Here is a 20139-nt window from a genome sequence, read left to right on the forward strand (position 1 = left end):
TGTGGTCACGATGAAAGTGTGGCCTGCAGACATCATGGTATGCATGGCTTAGCTAGTACTCAGATATGAGAATTGCTTATTAAAGTCTTAGGGGTTTCACAAGTGGTAGTTAATCATTTATATCACTAAAACTCCAATTATAGACATGTATGAATAAATGAATGGTGTTAAAATCGAAAGTAACAAGGAGTTGGGACACATACCTTTCTGGTTTTGGTGCATTTTACTCCCTCTGTCTGGAGACCATTGGTATTCGTGTCATCTGTATAACGGTGGTACTTTGCTGCTGTGGGCTTGTGACTGAGCAGGGCTTCCTAGCTTTGTGTTAAGTGATCTCATGCTTTCAGGAAGTAAGAGTGTTTAAACAACTGGAATGTGCAAGTGTTTTCATATGGATTGTTGGTCTGTCTGTTCATTTATCTGTCTATCTATTTGTCTATCATCTATCCATCAATTAACTGTCCATCTATCCATCCATCCATCCATTCATCCATCCATTGGTTCATCTCTATTTGTTCATCCATTGCACCCAACTACTCATCTATTGATCCATTCAACAATTTATTTTCTATCACCTATCTATTATCTATTGTGATGGTTTGTTTATGCTTGGCCCAGAGAGTGGTACTTTAGGAGGTGTGGCCTTGTTGGAGTAGGTGTGTCACTGTGGGTGTGAGCTTTAATACCTTCATCCTAGCTGCCTAGACTCAAGTCTTCTCCTAGTAGTCTTCAGATAAAGATGTAGATCTCTTAGCTTCATCTGCACGATGCCAGCCTAGACACTGCCATGCTCCTACCTTGATGATAATAGACTGAACCTCTGAACATGTCAGCTAGCTCGAATGAAATGTTGCAGTTTTATAACAGTTGCTTTGGGCATCGTGTCTGTTCACAGCAGTAAAACCTTAACTGAGACATCTATGATTTGGAAAGGTAGGGTTTAAAAGTTTTCTTCATTTTTTGCTAGCACATATTAATAATTTATAAGCGAGTTTCATTATAATATTTCCTACATGTTTATATTCTATCTTATCATTTTCATCTTATTATCTTCATTTGACTCCATCCCACTGCAAATAAATTTTTATTAATTTTTATATAGTTTATTTTGATAATGCTTTTTCATCCCCTAATTGCAATTTGTCTCAGATCCTTTCTACATCCCTTTCCAACCAATTTCATGTTTTTTCTCTCCCATATGCCCCCATCACTCATTTGAAAATGAAAATCTAAACATATGAAGACCTCAAGAACACAGACACAGCAAACAATACAGAATAAAAGACACAAAACAAAAAGCATCCCTTTTGTGTTGTCATCTGTTCCTGGACATAGGTCCTGCCTTGGAGTATGGTTGATAGAGTGTGTGGCCTTCTATTGGAGAAAAATGATTTTTCCTTTTCCAGTGTGTATCAGTTGCAAACAGTTTTTTGGTTAGGGTGGGACTTTATGTTTACTTCTCTTTCTCAGTGGTGGGATTTTGTTTAGATTGAACTTGTGCAGGTTTTATGCATTCTTCCAGAATCTCTGTGAGTTTGTATGTGCCTTAGTTCTCTTATGCCCTAGATATACTGTTTTCTCAGAGTGTGTGACATCTTGTTGAATCAATGGCTGAAGGATTTCCACAAAGGAGCATTTTCTTCCCTGAGCAGTCATTATCTTGGCAAGATTCTTTTTGTACACTGGCTGGCCCGTTGTGGGCTTCAGGAGCAGAGAGCACTGGCAGACACCAAAGACTGGCAGCTGAAGAGACCCTACCCGGCAGGTTTTGTTCGTATTAATTTGTACAAATACGCAGGAATCCCACACAGGGGCTCTAACTTATATTGAATTAGCATATGATTTTTATATGGGACTTGTTTATATGAATGAAAGGCCAGTAGGCTCACATACAAGGCAAGAGGCCTCGAGAAGCTGGAATGATGGCAGTTTTTTTTCCAGGTGTTTGTGTTTTATCTAGGAACAGTTCTGAGTGTTAAACTGTTTGTATGGGGTGAACCTTTCCAATTTGACGTTCAGTGGGTATTGGATTTTCCTGGGAGTTAGAGAGATGATACTGCTGAAGACCTCACACTGCTAGACCAAACTCCAATGATGTAATGAGGTCCTAGAAGGCCTAAAAGCACAAGAAAGGCATGAGATCCATGGGTGTGGTTCTCACTGTGTTTAGTGTGTGAGTCTTCAGCTTCTAGAGGGAAATGTGTGTGAAAGAGAGCCCCAAGGAGATAATGATACTGGCAGCCAATGTAGTTCTCTTTCCTGTTGGTTTATTTAGATAGCTTTCTTATATTCAGGCTGTGCACATCCTTGTCTGGTAAAGATGAGCTGTCCACAATATGATAATCTCTACTATAACATGTTCCCAAATCTAAAACATTGGGTACCAACATGACAGCACTCATAAAAAGGTATACAGAACCTTTTTTAAATAGGCAACACTCAAAAGACAAATGCACTAACATACTATATGGGATCCCTTTAGACTATGCATGTAGAGTCTAGTTAGAGTGGGTCCCTAGCCCCAGATACCTCCTAATGTGTATTCAGATATCTTATATCCAGTAAGACCTAGAACTGGAAAAACTTCGGATCTCAAACATTTTATTTAGATAATCCAAATTCAGTCACATTATATTGAATAAAAAAAAAACAAAACATGCACACACAAAAATCCTTGATTTTGGAGGCGCTGAGAGAAGTTCATGATAATAAAACAGGCAACGTTGTGAAGATTTTGAAACTGATCCCAAGATAGTATCCAGAGTTCACCTTAGTGTATATACATGACTGGAACATAATAGCTTCTTTCATATTCATTTTTTAGAAAGCAGGAGACTCTAGTGATGACAGCAAACAGTTGCTCAAGTCAGGATGAAAACATGTCTTAGTTTGGTTTCTGTTGCTGTGATATACGTCATGACCATAAACAACTTAGGGGGAAGAAACAGTTTATTTGGCTTATAAATTACAATTTATCATAAGGAGAAATGAAGGCAGGACTTCAAAATAGAAACCATGTGGTAAAGCTGCTTGCTGCCTTTCTCTAGATTGTGTTTAGCTAGCTTTCTTACAAAGCATTGGCCTAAGGATATTACCACACACAGTGGACTGGGCCCCTCCTATGTCAATTAGCAATGAAAAAAAAATGATTCAGAGACAGGTCCACAGGTCAGTCTCATGAAAATGAGACCTCAGTTGATATTTTCTCTTGAAAGGAATATTAAATTGACAGCCTTTGTCCTAGAGTATTTAGAATGTGAGCCTTTCAGAAACGTAAATATTATCCCTGGGTAATCATGGGGTTTTTCTGTGTCAGGCAAAGGGCTACCTTTGTTGTGTTTAGCTGTTTACTGTCTAAGTATTCTACTTAGTACTAGCATAAGGCTCCACTTACCCATCCAGATGAGGAGTGACAAATTTTTATTCTCTCCAACTGGGTCCCAGAAGTAGAAAACAGTCTTGGGATCAGTAGGAACCTGAAATTAGGTTTCAAAGGCACCAGCATCCATGGAGTGACACTTTGGGTTTGACTAGACTTAGGGCATGTATCTGGACTATCAGATTGCCTTTTGGGCTTCTGAACGTCCCCTCATGGCTGTCCTCTGGAAACTAGCAGTGTCTACTCATCTGCCTCAGGCCTGAGTGGTACAGGTCTGCTTCACTCAGAAAAAGAGGGCCGGTATGCTGCCTTTTACATGGTGTTTCTTCACGATCTCAAGACTGTAGGCTGACAGGGTCAAGTATCAGTCTTTATGTTTAATACTTTACTTAACAGCAGCCAGGCCCACCTATGCTCAAGGACATTGGCTGTCATCAATACCTACTGCCTGAGAGGGAGTGAGCTTTTATTTCTTTGTCATTATTCCTATGTTATTTTTGCTTTGCTAAATATAAGAACATTAGGAGTAGGGGTGCTAAATGTGCATCAGGCTTATGTTGACCTGGGAGTTCTGGGAAGAAACAAGCCATGGGCAGAGGCTCTGATAGACAAAGTGAGTTCTCTCTGTGTTCTCAGAAGTGAGTTGGCAGGTAAGACAACGCTCACTGTACCTATTGTTCTTGTCTTAGCACAGCATCCTGTAAGGAGGGACCTAAATGGAGGAATGGGAACATCAGGTCCGTGAAATGTCTGGGTCAGAGCCTCACTCTCAGGAGCAAGAGAAAGCTCAGCATGTGAAAGAAACACGTTAGAAATGGACAGACACAGCCTCGCTATTTTAGTCTTGCAGAAACGTGCCTCTTGTCTGCTGTTGCTGCCCCTCTCTGCTCTCACAGGGCACAGGAAATAGCTGGGTCTGGGTATCTGTTTGCAGAACAGTGGAGAAGGAGGGTGAAGGAGCCTGCATCCATGAGGCTATGTCAACAGTGGGAATCTATGTGTGGGTAGATGCTGTGTTCTTTTCTAGTCCATCTGGAGCAAAAGCACGTTCTCGCTACTGTTCCTGCCCAGGCCCTATATAACTATTATTCTTTAGTGGCTTTTCAATAATGCCTTTTGCTCCCAAATAACTGCAGGGCATTGTACATCCTTTTTAGCAGGTTATAGCTCCTGAGAGTTGATATACTTATTAACAAGCTGCAAGCCTAAGCTGGGCAGTTACTGAACTATCTAACCATTCATGACTGCTTATTTTCAATCCACATGGTCCTTTACCTTTAATCTGAGTCTTGCCTTAGATCACTCCAATCCATGTGTATCTTAATGCCTGCTCTCTCATTGTGATCTCATGATGAATCCTCCTGATCTCTCCATGTGGTTTCTTCGTACCTTTTCTTCCTCCTTATTCTCTTCTCCTTTATCTTCCTCTCAGGTCTCTCTGGGACTGCCTCACTCATGCTCCTGACTCCAATGGGAAGTCACACCATTTTGTCTTCTGCTCAGAAAACTGAACTGATCAGCTCTTTTATTAACCAACAGATACCAATGTTTCTATAACACAGAGACCAGAGATGGTTAACCATGCCATCTGGACCACAACCAGATGTCTGAGCATAGAAACCAACACCTAAGATGCCTACTGCACAAACTATCTTTCAACCACACACTGCGGGATTCTCAGGCTTCATCTGGTCTATTTTTTATTGACTTATTTCACTTAGCGTTTCTTCCAGGTTTGTTTATGTCATGCAAATGGTATGATTTGTTTCTGTCACATGGCTGGATAGGATTTTAAAGTGTGCATAAGGCTTTCTGTCTTTATCAGTTTATTTCTGTCAATGGAGCTTCAGGCCAATCTCACATTTTGCTCATCATGACTGATGTCACAGTGAGCATGAGACATGTCCCTCACACCTGCTTCCCTTTCCATTAGGTATCAACCCAGGGGTGGTGTTTGGGATCCAGGAACTCATTATGTGGGGAACTAATCACGATCCTTTTAAATGTCAGTACTATACATTTCTACCAATAACATATAAGGGGACTCTTTTCTCCACGCCTTCCTCATAACCATTCTTTGCTTTTATGAAGGCAGCTTAGAAGGTTTGAGGAGCCAACCTTGCTGCAGGTTTTCTTTGTATTTTCTTGATTGACAAAGCAGAGCTCACACATCTCTTCTCCACTCTGTCTCTCTCCACGTTTCCAGGTTTATGCCAATTTTTTAACACTCTCTCTCTCTCTCTCTCTCTCTCTCTCTCTCTCTCTCTGTGTGTGTGTGTGTGTGTGTGTGTGTCTATGTGTCTGTGTGTCTTTGTATGTCATGGTGTATGCAGATGTCAAAGGAAAATCTGCCACATTCTCTTTCTTCTGCATGGGTAGTGGGGATTGAACCCAGGTCATCAGGCCTGGCAGCAATGGCTTGACCCTCTGAGCTATCTCAATAGATCTTGTTTTGTTTATGCTGAGATAGGGTCTTGCTGTGTAAGCCCTGATGGACTCCAGATCATGATCCCCCTGCCTCACAATGAAAGCTAAGACTAGAGGTGTATTCTATGATGCTTAGGTATAAAACTGACTGATTGAGAGGAACTAGGAAACTAGGAACCAGGTAACACCACACGGTTTGTTTTACATCCTGTACTGCAGACACAAGTTATCTTGTCCCATTCTATGGTTGTGCACGTGCAGAGGAACTAGGAGCATTGCCTTTCAGAAATAACCCAAGGCCCGAATTTACCAGTGAACCAGTCTCAAGGTTGTACAGATAAATACCATTGTGTTTTTTAGGAAATTGGAAAGATATGGTCCTCGCCCAATCAGCTGGACTGTGAACGTCTTAGCAGGAATTTTTCCAATGCTGTGGAAGGCTTTAAAAGCATCTTGGAAAATGTTTCCAGCCATGGCTGCACATGCCAGCCCTTAGTGGGAACCGTTCAGCAGCACGTGCAGAGGTGTGTGTAACATGCTCTTGTGTCCTCCCAAGCATTCTCAATTTTCTGAAAGCTGTGTGCTTAAGTTCTCATTCAGAATAAATTCTTTCTAAAGTTATTGACTTCAGATAACATGGGTACCACCTACTAGTCAAACACCAGGGCTTTCCAAAAATACAATTTAAATGTTAAATCCTATCAGCAGTCTTTGCTGTCAGGTGAGCTATATAGATAATCCAAGATATTGGGTCAGATTTTGGGATCCTCGAGGACAGTGTGGCATTAAATATAAATAAATGAACAGACAGATATTTTCAAATTTCTTCTTATTTGACTAAAACTTCTCATGTGTTCAAAAGTGTGAGTTTCAAGGAGCAGTCAGGGTCTTTACTCTCTGCAGGTGGCACAGGTACAGAGAGGTAGCCACCTAGCTGTGCCTGCAAGAATTTGTCAGGTGCACCATTGTCTTTTTTGTCTATTTCCCACATATGGGAGAGGCCATTTATCCTGCATCTTGTTGTTATCGTTCTGATTCATTTACTGTTCTGGGCTGAGTGAGGACACTTTGGAAATCCGGTGTTGAGGAAATTCACACACAGATAAGTATCAGAGGACTGAGTATGTCCATTTATTAGAGGGAGCCTGTGTTATCCAGCCTAGCTCCTAGAACAGAGGCAAGGTATCCACGCCAACATTGCTTCTGCAGTTTTACCTTGTTTCATTTTAATTTTCTATCACTTTAGGTTGACCAAAAGTCTCGAAGAGACTTGGATGTCAAGGATTCCTGTTATGACATTTCTTAGCAATTTCACAGTCACAGAGGGTATGTGATTTCTTGCTTGATTAAACATTACATTTAGTGTTTCAGTCCAACATATTATTAAAATGAAGCATTAATAAAGGAAAATTAGGCCATACTGCTATGGAAGAAGAGACCTTGAATTTGAGAAGGAGTGAGGGACTTAAGAGTGTGAGGAGAAAGGGAAGGGAAATGATGTGATTACATTTCAATTTAAGAGGGGCTGTATAAGGGCGACTGGCAAGAGATGGGGGAACTGCGATCAGGATATAAAATGAATAAATAAATTAATTAATGGAAGAAAAGCTAAGTAAAAAGAAATTTAGTGTTTTATTCCAACACATTTGAAATAAAACACGAAAATCTAGAACTGTACTATATATTATCTAAAAACGAAAAGCAAAAATCAACCAATTTAGAGTGTAGAGTGTAGTCAGAGGTGTTCAGGCTTCACGGGGAAATTCCCGAGGCAAATACAGAGAGTATCTAAAAAACAAGTGATCTCAGATACCTTTGGAAGAGTAGATGAAACTTTCTTGTTTACTATAAGCTGCATAGCATGAGAGGAACTTCTTATTTATATGTCAACATCAAATTTTGTTTTAAATCAGTAAAACTTCTGAAAATTTATTACAAACCATGTTTTCCTTTTGTGTTTTCTTCAGATGTAAAAATAAAGGATTTGATGAAGAACATCACCAAACTAACTGAGGATCTTCGCTCCTTCTTCCACATCTCTGAGGAAACCATCCACAGCATCTTAGAAGCCAACATTTCCCATTCAAAGGTACAGGGCTGCTTTAATCACAAGAAACCCCCCACAGCTGCAGGGACTCTGGCCACTTTCCCACACAAATGACGGGGCTGAAATGAGAGAAGCCTGTGCAAACAAGGAGGGAGCTGAAGGATGTGAACAACTGGTGATAAAAAGTTGGTACCATCACCTTCATTTGGATAAGATTTCTGATAACGTTTATTTTAGTGATTTATAATTCTGATGCATGAAGTCCAATAGGATTTTTGTGGTCCCGTATGTGTCATAAAATCTCAAATCCCCAAATAGAGCTAGTTAAAAATATGTACTCAGCCATGATGGAAAATCGCCATACACTCTGGTCATGTGGTATGGTTATGACTCATAACAGACGAGCAAAGTGACAGGCTTGGGTTTCTCCAGTATGCATGAGAAGTGTCGGGTAAGGAAACAGAAAAACAAGGAGCTTAAAACCCTTACACCGTGTGTTATCGCTTCTCTTGTTGTAATGATATTACAGATCTCAATTATCAGCAGAGAGAGAAGCAGATGGACAACGCCAGCCATGGCAAATGCTGTGTGAATCTTTAGCTTGTGAATCTGGTGTGTGTGTGGTTTCCTTCCTCTGTAGAGAATCTAGAAACCAGCATACCCCCAAAGGCTGCAATTGACAATCACCCAAGCTCCATTATGCATCTAATTTCATGTTAATTCTGACTAATTGGGGCTCAATGCAAGCTTAGTAAGTAGATTCATTAACGGTTAATCTAAATTAGGAATGAAATAGATGAAAAGCAACATGCAAGTATCAGAAAGTTACTTATCACAAGAAAGGCAGTATCTGCTTTCAATAAAAAAACATCAATTGGCTCTCATTTTAGTACCACACACACATGGAAATGTGGGGATGCAGGAGGAGGGGAGCTCAGCAGAGAGCGGAGCTTATTTCTTCAACTTGGCAACGGGTGGTGGAAATAGTGACTGTGATTTGAATGCTGCAGTATAGAATATTTCTAACCAGAGTCTGGAGTGGCCAGACTATTCGTCCAGCAGCCCAAGGCTGCCAATATAGAAGCGTTCCTGATAAGCTCATTTCTTTCAAGTTCCACATTTTAAGATCCATTTGGTTTGAGTAGAGATTTCTGCTTTACTGCCTGCCTTGCTGTCTGCGTAGAAGCGGGCAGCCACCAGGTGTCGCCGATGTTCTATGTTGAAATGAGCTATAAGGCTAGCTAGTGGCTTATACGGTGACAGTTACAGTTCAGATGATTTTGCGGTTCACCTGTCCCCTCATTCTGTGTACATTTCTGTGCATCTCTATGCATAGAACTGCTGCTGTCACCTAAGTAGATAGGTCCATAGGAAAGTGGAAAGAGACTAAACAAATGCATTCTCAATGTTCAAACATATGAGGCTATTCACTTTAATGCACACATGAACACATATCCACAGCTGCTTAGCAGTTCACATGTTGGGGTCGGTTCTTTTTTTTTTTTTTTTTTTTTTTTTTCTGGAGTTTCAAGATACCTACTTCTCATTGGTAGTCCGATCTCCTTTTGTTTGGCCCTGGTTTTCTTTCCTATAATCTCATTAGTCAGTTTACAAATTCAGCTCATTGAACTCATCCCGTGTGAGTTCTGCAGTGCTGGGTTCCTTGGGAAGTTTCAGAAACCTTTCCTTGCTCTTCCTATTGTCCACGCAGCATCTTTCCATGCAATCAAGCATGGTGCTTAGATGCTGTGCACCAAAGTCGTTGCTGCACACAGCTAACCTGTGAAGACAGCTCTTTACGTATGCAATGCTGACAGTTTAGAGAAGATAACATGAAGTCCTGTGACGTACATGTAGCACAGTAATGGGGCAGACGGTCACAGGAAGCATGCTTGAGCAGGGGGCATTGGAGATACTGATCATTAGCACTTGAGATATTGAAATGCTAAAGGGGGCAAGGGCCTGGCTGTTTGCCTTTGACAGGGCTGGGACAGATCCTCTCCTCCTGGTCTCCTTTCTTGAACATAACATCATCTGATCAAAACCCAAAACTGTAGATTCCAGAGATGTGCTGGATCCTGAGGCTTTCCTAGTCTAACCTCTTGCTTTGGACATCATCTATCTCTGCCTTTTCCTGGGGAGTATCTCCTCATTTAATGCTGCAGGAGCCTGTCCCAATGAACACAGAGCCCCATGGTGCCTTTCCAGTGTGAGATGGTTCTGTTCAGGCATATGAAAACAGAACAAATTGACTAGCTTCTGTCTCCCCACTCCTTTGTCTTTATTTTCCTCCTCACCCTGACAGTCTTAAACATAAATGTCCTTTAAATTGATGATTCTATTCTACTTCTATCTTCATTTTTCTTGATGTGCCCCTGTGAAAAGTGTATTTTGGCTGATCACTGCAAACACCCTAAAAAGCATTACTAAACACTAGAATACCCATCCCCCGCTTTCCAGAGCCTCCCATTTGCATTTTCTGGAGGAATTGGGTCATCATTACTATCATGAAAACATAGAAACTTTTATATGGGAGTTTTAGATGGAAATCAGTATCTTTTAAGTCATACAGTATGCGCTTAGATCAGATCCCTCTAACATTGGCTTTACCACTGGGGCTTCGTCCTAGAGATCCCATGGCTCTCTGCTCTTCTCTCCTACTCTTCTCTTCTATCTGGCTCTTTATCATGTCAGTAGGTCTGAGCTTAGCCTCACCCCCAGAATGCTCACTAAACTATGCAGGGTCAGAGTTCCCTATTTGTCCTGATTTTGCTTTCATTCAAACCTCAAATCAGCACTCACTGTTCTCACAGATCCATGGGGACTGCATTGGTGTCAGTATGTCTTTGCTGTTCACACAAAGGTCGAGCAGAGATTCTTCCACCCTCCTCACGTTTTTATCTCTACCTCAATGTATAAAATTATTAGCTAGGCAACGGTGGAACCACAGCCTCAGCCCTGCCCTTGACTCCTGGCCACATGTTCAAGCTGTTCCACCCATGCCCCTCCCCCATACCTTAGACCCACACATTCTGTGTACAAACTCTTCAGATACCCTCCCCCCAATCCCACCCCAGAAAAGCTCTTGGTGAAAATGGTGAGGGCTTCTCATGGGGATCAGCACATTTAAATCAAATAACTGTCCTTATGACTGCATCTATGTGCCAAGGGTGGGGAAATACCTCCCCAGGTCCTTGGTCTCCCTCCAGATTGACAAGTCAAACATGGACACATGGGAAGCACAAGAGAAACACAGCATCTTTGGTATGAACCAGAGCAAAGTCTGAGTTGCCCCCTAGTGCTCCTGATGGAAACAGTTTATGTTTCTAATTGAGCAACAGTGTATCCTTAGTTTTATATTCTTTACCTGTGTTAGTTGATTTAGGCATCTTTCCAATGAGAAAAACAGGCATAGTAATTTTTTTAAAAAAGACAAATGACAAAAAAAGGAAAACCACAGAAAGGAATGTCAACAAACCTAAGCAGATGATTCTACTGGGTGGTAGTGGGAGGTTCTCTGTGGGAACGTCTTTAGTTAGGCGAGGTGCCAAAAGACAAACAGCTTTACCCTAAAAAATAACCTTAAGTTAGAAGAGTGACATATTGGAGAGAGGTGGGGACAGAGACTCTCAACAAGTGTTGGGGTCTTTCATGGGGCCAGTGTGGGCTCCTGCCCATCCAGAGTTGGGAGCAGCTCCTTTGGAGTTGATGCTTTGTATTTGAGTGAGCTCCCCTTCCCATCCAAGTTCTCTCCAGAAGCCATCTTTTCAGAACTGAGCTAATGTAGCAATGAAAGGCAGGTTAGTGTATATAATACACCCGCGCACGGATCTCTGGAAACTGCCAGAGCACATCTACAACCTGGTATAAGAAAATGTGTCAGTTCCATTGCCCTGCACAAAAGCCTTCTGTCTAGTTACATGTGAAGGTGGCATTTTTCTAAATGCCCTTGTTAGGGTAGTAGGGCTTTGTTTGTTTCTGTTTTTGTTTGCTTGTTTTTTTAAGTGAGAATAGTATTGGATAACTAGATTTCATTTAAGGCAGGTCTCTCTCTTTGAGGTTTCAGGCTTCATCTAAGTCATTCCAGACCTTCAGAGAAAAGCTACTGAGGTCCCCTGAACAAGAGGGAGTGTAGCTTTCTGTGGCCTTTAAACTCAGCAACATCTCATCCTTGGGGTCTCAACATAGATTGTTCTAGCAAGTCCCTGTAATACCTGAGTCATAAGTCTTGGCTTTCTTTTTGTTTTCCTTCTTCAGTTTTTGCAGATATGAATGCATGTGTGTGTGTGTGTGTGTGTGTGTGTGTGTGTGTGTGTGTGTGTGTGTTCATGTGTTCATTGAGGACAGGAGGTAAGACTGGCACCATCCTCCACCTTCTATATTGAGGTAGCATCTCTCATTTGAACCCACAGCGTGCTGATTCACTTACTCTGGCTAATGAGCTGGGCCTAGGGAATCTCCGTTTTCTAGCTCCCCAGTGCTGGGGTTAGTGATAGGCTGCCATGGTTATGTTTGGAGATGCTGGGGACCCAAATTCTATTCTTTTCACAGCCAGTGCTTTATCTGTCCTAAATCCAGGTTTTTATTAGTTTGTAGATGAAGTTCTGTCTGTCCGTCTGTCTCTTAATTTTAGTATCTCTGGGGATTCCTGACAGATGTACTGCATTGTGTCTTACTGACTTCATAGCACATGATAGCACCCAGTGTGCCCTCTTTGACTGCAAGCCTTCTAATGTGTCACTATATCTCTTATCATTGGATTCACACAATGGGCCCCAGTTGGCTAGGGCATTTCACAGCGATCATACTCATGGTAGCTATAAAGCATGCAATACAATATCTGATCCAGTGTGTTTTATATTCTTTACAATTTTTTACAAGGTCAGTAACTGAAAGATGAGCCCCAGTAAAGAGGCACCCAAGTCTTTGAATGTGCCACGGAACACCAATGCTGTATAACAGATAGAGTCTGCCTTCCATGCGTCCTTCTGAGTTTATATGCTTTTATTTTTTTAAGGAAACCATGAAAAGCTTGCAAATGACCTTTTAAAATTTAGAAGTAAGGGAGACAAAATTGCTTTAAAATTACTAGTTTTCTACATGTTACCAGTGAAAAGTGAAGCATCCAGCAAACTGAAGGCAAAGGGGAGGGAAACAGCGTCTGCAGACAAGTGCCAAGTGTTGTGGAACAGGCCACCTTAGGGGCATGGGCAGAGAGGGTGGTGGGTGAGGGATGCTCCATGAACACTGCAGAGAGAGGGAGGAAAGGACCTACATCAGCTACTGCCAGAGTGCTCAAACAAAGGGAGCTGCATAGAGAATGACTTGCAATCCCGAAAACATTTCCTTTCAAGATGCTGAAAATGAGACACAGAATTGGACCCAGCTGTGGTCTGGATACAGATTATTCCTTAAAGGACCATCTTGTAAATATTTGGTTCCTTAAGAAAGTGGATCCTAGTTGGAGGAAGTTAGATCATAGGGACTGTGACCTTGGTATCCTTAAAGGGAGGAAAACTGTGACCCTTAACCTTGCTTTCTTCCTTCTTGTTTCCTGAGCATCATGAGGTGATAAGCTTGGTTTCACTATGTGCATCTGCCAAGATGCTTTGCTCTGCAAGAGGCTGAGAGACTATAGAACAAAGCCACTGTAGCCACGAGGCCAAATAAACCTTTCCTCATCATGGGTGTTTGCTTGAGGCATTTTGTCACAGTGACGGAAAGGTCATAGAGGCACTGTGTTTCTGAGTGAGTCTTTGGCTCAGTGAATTTCCATGTGTTTGTTTTTCCTGAGAAAGCAGGGTCTCGGAAGCTGACGCACAGATTGCACCAGGTTTGCTTCTTTCTGATTCTCATGTTTCACAACAGGTTCTCTCCAGTGTCTTCACCTTAGCTTTGTCTGGAAAATGTGACGAAGAAATTCTTCATCTCCTGCTAACGTTTCCCAAGAGTGAAACATCCTGGTTTGCCACAAGAGAACTCTGCAGCCTGTCTGGGTCTCAGGTCTTCTCTCTGCTTGTGATGATAGGCCAGAACCTGAATCTGAGGAACCTCATTTATAAAGTAAGGATTGTGCCCACTGGGGACACTTCAGGGGACCTGATAATTAGACATTGGCACTGGATATGCAGCTGTCAACATCCTCAGACTTTAAACCCAAGGGTGCTTGGTGCCTTCTATAAAAGAGTATGATGTATAGAACCTAGGTACAACCTTCCATCTTGGTTAGGATTCTGTTGCCATGGTCAATGCCATGAGCAGAAGCAACTCAGGGAGCATAGGGTAAGCAGAAACCGTGGAGGAGTCTTGTTTACTTGCTCCCTATGGCTTGCTCAGCCTGCTTTATATAGCGAGCAACTAGGACCACCAGCCCAGAAGTAGCACTGCCCACAGTGAGCTGGGTGCCCTCACACCAATTACTATTTAAGAGAATGCTCCTAAGACTTGCCTACATGCCAGTCTGATAGACCATTGGTTTTCAATGTTGGTTCCACTTCCCAGATATGTCTAGGTTTGTGCCAAGTTGGCAAAAACCAACCAGCACATTTTCTATATCTTTTAACTTGTCTTCATCATGTATAATACCCACAAGCTAATAAATGCTATTTAAACACTTGTAGCATTCTCTTTGGAATACTGACAAGAAAGATACCTGTACCTGTACAATATAGATACATAAAAAGATTTTTGACTTTCAGGTTGTTTAGATCTAGGGATGGTCCATGGCCTTCTATTCTAACTGCAGCATTGACCAGCAATGAGGGATTCTGTTTAAGCCTCAGGCACTGGGGGTGGGGTTGGGCAGGTCACCTGTTGACTGACTCTGGGGATGGGCTTTTCAATTGAATATTGTCACAGAGGGAATGCTAGAAGACCTTACAGTGTCCATCGAGTCAGGGCCATTGAGACATTAAGCACAGCATGGTAGTGAGGAGGGGTCACAGGAAATAAATGTTCCTAGTTCCTATAGTTGGATTTCTCTACTTACTAAGACACAGCATCCTGAGTGTGTAAGGAAGCAGGACTGAGCCTAGTTCATTCATCTGCTTCCAAGACAGGTGTTGTGCCTCCCAAGGTATAGCTCTTATATTTTGCATTCCCTGGGTTTGTGGTATTCATCCTCTGTGTGAAGTGCATCCAACTCTACCTGCAAAGCTGTGGGAAGGTGAAGAGGGGCAGACAATACAGCAGCTTTGTGTTCCCGTGTGTGCCAGTTCTTTACCTGCCCTACAGCACTCCTCCACAAAGTAAGGAAGGTCTGAAAGAACAGGAGGATAAACTCAGAGAGCTACAGCTGGGAAGTGGGCAGAGCTGTCTCAGGCCCCACCCCAGCACCAGTGCTCCACCTGCCTTCCTGTTCTCTCTCTCTCTCTCTCTCTCTCTCTCTCTTACAACTTTATTTTTCAAAAAGAGAGATAAATGTACAGATTTTTAAAGGCATTTTGGCATAACACTATATGAATATATTTTTGTCAGTACTTAATTCTTTTAGAGGATTGATAGTATGCGTTGAAATCTTACTAGTTACCATAAGCATGAAGTACAGGTAGAACAGAACGTAACATGGAAACAGACAGTTTTGTTTGTGTGTATAGATCAAACATAATGATTTTTGAATACCTGTTCTCAGCCACCCTTTCTAGAAGGTCTTCCTCATCTCCATATATGAACCTTTACGTAAATTCCCATCACCCTCTCCCTGCTCTTGCCCATATCTTCCTCAGAGCTCTTTCATCTCCACCTGAGGGGCTGTGGCACATACGTCATTACAAAGACCCAGATCTGCAACAGGACAAGGCAGCTGCCGGTATTCAGGAGAATGATCTTGGGCTAGAAAACAATAAGTTTACTTTCTCAGCCTTCATGCTTTTCTTTCCCATTGAAGGCCAGAAAACCTCCAGCAAATGTTCACATCCATATATACTAAGTCTCTAGGAACAAATACTAATTTTTAGAATAAGTGTACTTTAAAGTCTCGAGCAAGATAAACATTTTAAAAGTCCTTCCATATTTTAGAGGTTCTATGACTTGGTAGAGTTAAAACTCCCAGGTGACATGCCAAGCTTAGACTTAGGCATTGTAGCCCACTCTTCCAACTTTACCTTGTACTGTGGAGGATATAGATACCCATCTATCTAGTAGCCCATTTTAGTGCCTGCTCCAGCGTGCCTACAAAGGCCTCTCCAGGTTTCTAACAGCCAAATAAATACTTGGACATGCCATACTTCACTGCTGATATTTCAGTGCAGCTACTATTTACAGGGACTTTCTGTCTCAGTTGCTGACAGCCCCAGAAGCCTTTAATGAAGTAAGCTCTGCTGGGTTAATGTCACCCAGGCAGGAATCCCAGTCACTTCCTTGCACAAATAAGGTCATTGAGGGTTGACTTGTAGATGACAGTGATAAGTAGAAAGGGGAGTGGAACACTGAACAAGCCACACCCTTTCTCCTGCTCCTGACATCTCTACATTCTTAGCATGCTGAATAGTTCATCATTATCAGAACACAGTGGGAATATGAGCTGTAGAGCTGGCAGAAGCCCAGAGAACAAAACTAAAAAGTGGTTACTATTGAACTCCTTGGCCCAGTCTGGAGAACTGAATATTCAGGACTCAGATGACCTGCAGAGGGAGGAGAAATTCCTCTGATGTATCTCAGTCAGCCAGAAAGTACTCACAGCACAACCAACATTGCAGACACCGTTCTGTCTGCATGTACATAAATGATCAAGGCTGGAAAGTATCCCAGTTCTGGCAATTAGTGTTCTGTCATTGGGGATATATAGACAAGAAGCAAGATTTGTTGTGTGTCAGAAGACCTGAGCACAAGGGGGTTGCAGCGGACACTTTTACTGGTCTAGTTTGCAGCTCTGAATTTTTCTCACTAGTAGACTTCAGGAAGGTTTTCATCTCTCTGAGTCTCCACTTGCTCATGCACTACCCCAGGGTGCAAGGAGCACTGTGGTGGGGCATGTGTGCAAGTCACAAAAAACACTTCTATTTCAAGCCTTGTCTCAAAATCTACCTTAGTCATCTAAAAAAAAAAAAAAAAAAAAAAAAAAAAAAAGAAGAAGAAGAAATATTTGGAAAGTGATTCAAATTCTAACAATTTGTTGCTGGTTTACAATTTTACAATACTGCTATAATTTAATGTGTTCTACAAAACACAGTTACATCTACTCCCAACACAGAATTTTTATAGAGTGTAACAAATATGCCTTTAAGGTTCTAGAGAGAATAAAATCAAGAGATCAAGTTTTTACTGCTTAAGAGATGCTTGTGAGAATAGAAACATTATTGATTATTCTGGGTTTTTTCTTTTCTTTCCCCCCGTTCTGTAAGACTCTGATACCCTCTGAAGCAAATGGCTTGCTGAAGTCTCTGTTGGATGTCATTGCTAGCCTCAGCTCCATCCTTGCCAGAGTTCAGCATGCCCTTGAATACCTCCCTGAGTTTCTTCACACATTTAAAATCACTGCCTTGCTGGGCATGCCTGACTTCCAACAGGTATGTTTGATCGCTAAAGAATGGGGGAAATGTTTTAGCTCTTTTTCTTTGTTCTCTTTTCCTTTTGTTTCTCTTGCGATGTGTATAATTTTATAGGACCACAGCATATATGTACAAGGACAGTTTTGAATGGCTCTGAATCTAACAGTATGGCAGTAGGCTCCTGACACTGCCCTAAAAGCTTCATGAAAAGTGCTGCTGATCTATGTCCCTCCAGTGAAGGAGCTGAGATAGCCCAGGCTTTGTCTATGAAGTGGAAATCTTCTAAGTCAATTATTAGCACAGATGAGATCTCAAGGGCTTGTTTAACTTAATTCTGAAAGCAAATTGCTTTCAAGAACCTTAGAACATTTATTTACATATAAATAATTGGCTTACAAATTACAGATCATTTTCTTCTAATGCAAACATAGTCTTCATGGTCTTGAATTAGGTTAGTGGTTTGGTATTAGCTTTTGCTGAAAGTCCTTCTACCTGGGATGCATCCAACCAGGGATGGGTAATGTGAACTGGAGATGCAGGAGGGCCCAGATAATGATGTACCCAGAATACTTCCAAACAGTATTTTCACATACTCATCAATTGATGAGTAATTTGGGTAGCTGTCAAGAATCAGTATTAATTTAGCAGTGTGAACACATGCTAAGACTATTATTTCAGATAGTCATGTTATTTGATGGATTGTTACTGGACAAACAAGGTGGTGCATGAATGTGAGAGCTTATGATTCTTTATGTGTGTGTGTGTGTGTATGTGTGTGTGAGTGTGAAAGAGAGAGAAAGAGAGAATATCTAGGTATATGTATGTGTAGATGTGATTGTGTATATGTAAAAATGTGAGTGTAAGTGAATCTGAGTGTGAGCGTGTGAATGTATACATGAATGTGTGTGAATGTGAGTTTTCATGAATGTATGGGAACATGTGTCTGTCTGAATGTGAGTATTTAAGTGTCTGTGAATATGTGTAGGAATGCTGTGCGAATGTGTGAGTATACAAATGTGAGTATGAATGTGTTTGAGTGTGTGAATATGCATGAGTGGGTGTGTGCATGTATGAGTGAACATGAGTGTCTGAATGTGTGTAAATAAGTGAGTGTGAGTGTGTGATTTTCCTCTTCTACTACATAACTTCCTAGAAAAAAAACAATCATTGTAGTGATTTCAGTGGTTTCTCAAGAACAGGACAGACTCAAGCAGAGTCTGTTATTTTCCTTGTACATTTAGTCAAAGATGAAACTACACTTCCAGAGAGAGGTCTGAGAAAACAGTTTCAAGTCACATATAATCTGAGGTTTTGTTTTGTTTTGTTTGTTTGTTTCCTTTCTGTTTTTTTTTTTTTTTTTTTTTTTTTTTTTTTTTTTTTTTTTTTTTTTTGAGACAGACTTTCTCTGTGTACACTGGCTGTACTGGAATTCACTCTGTAGACCAGGTGACCTCAGACTCAGAGATCCTCCTGCCTTTGTCTCCTGAGAGCTGGGGTTAAAGGGATATGCAATGACCATCTGCCTGGAAAGTTGCTTTTCTTGTGCTCAGGTTTCATCAAGTGGCCAAGCCAGAAGTTCAGCTTTTGCCTCTTTCCAATCTGTGATGAAGCTTCTCTGTAAGGATCAGAAGTTTTTCCTCAGCGATTCTAACATGTTCGTGAATTTACCCAGCGTTAATGAACTCTTGGAAGATGACAAAGAGAAGTTCAATATTCCTCCCGACTCAAGTAAGACAAGAGCCACCTGCATTATGTAGTCTGGTTTGCACAGTAATAACTGGGCATGCATGGTGAGGTGTTCTTTCTGGGCTGGCCTCGGGTGGCATGTGATGGCATTGAGTTTTAAGTACTCACGGATAGCTCCCAGAGCTCTTGATCACAGGATAATCCTCTCAGCCATATCTTAGAAAACTGAATCTAAAAGATTTGACTCACCCAAAACCCCAGCCCCTTGGGTACACTAGGTTAAACAATGTTGATAACAGTTTCAGAGATTGTTTGGCAGTAGGCCAGTATATTCCATAGCTGTTCAATGCTTTGTATAGCTGTCAAACATTGGGGTCATTTTATATATTAGAGTTATTTAATTTTAATAAATTTTGTTTCTTCTTTCTCTAATGCTCATTTCTTTTTGTTTTTCATTTGTGATTCTTGACTGATTATCCTTCCTTATCCATATACCTTCTCATTCTATGCATCTATTCATCTGTCCACTCATGCATGCATTTCTGCATCCATCCATGCATCTACCATGCATTCATCCATGCAGCCATGGATCATTCATCCACCCATTCATCCATGCATCTGTGCATGCATGCATCCATCCACTCATCCACCCATGAATGCACCCACCCATCTATCCACTCACCCATCCATCCTCTCATCAGTTCATCTGTCCAGTCAGTTGGCTAACACTGAGAGTTAATCTTTTTTAATAACTTTCTGCATTTTTCCCCTAAATTGTTGTCACAGAAACCATTAGATAGCACTGTAAAGCTTCACTCTTTGAAGGACATTTTAGAAGCTCAGAGAACATTAAATTACTTAACTGAATTTTTTTCACCTTATATATCACTGATGACTCTTGGATTTGTTTCTTGCTTTATGCATACAATGATTATTTCTAACATAAAACCCGTCCTCATCTCTATTAAGCTTGTAATTTAAAGAGCAAATTATTAAACTAGAATAACCTCTACAGTCAATGATTCAAGGATTAATTTGTTGTTATATGGTTAACTTATATTTTAGGGGATAGTTTTATCATTTTTTTTGTACTTTCGATAAAAGTATTTTTA

The 20139-nt window shown here is 41.2% G+C and overlaps 1 protein-coding gene across 1 annotated transcript in view; it reads left to right on the forward strand.

The window, feature by feature from the left end:
• Window positions 1–20139, forward strand: part of ABCA13 (ATP binding cassette subfamily A member 13) — a gene marked incomplete at both ends in the record, with an annotated part of 453164 nt that overhangs the window by 117684 nt on the left and 315341 nt on the right. The window contains 6 exons of the mRNA XM_080920446.1: window positions 6167–6330; window positions 7053–7132; window positions 7774–7895; window positions 13722–13916; window positions 17195–17359; window positions 18892–19069. Of these exons, the coding sequence (XP_080776572.1) occupies window positions 6167–6330; window positions 7053–7132; window positions 7774–7895; window positions 13722–13916; window positions 17195–17359; window positions 18892–19069 (904 nt within the window). The remainder of the gene's footprint in view (window positions 1–6166; window positions 6331–7052; window positions 7133–7773; window positions 7896–13721; window positions 13917–17194; window positions 17360–18891; window positions 19070–20139) is intronic.

This window comes from Micromys minutus (assembly GCF_963924665.1).
Source record: "Micromys minutus genome assembly, chromosome: 1".
In the NCBI taxonomy this organism is placed as follows: domain Eukaryota; kingdom Metazoa; phylum Chordata; class Mammalia; order Rodentia; family Muridae; genus Micromys; species Micromys minutus.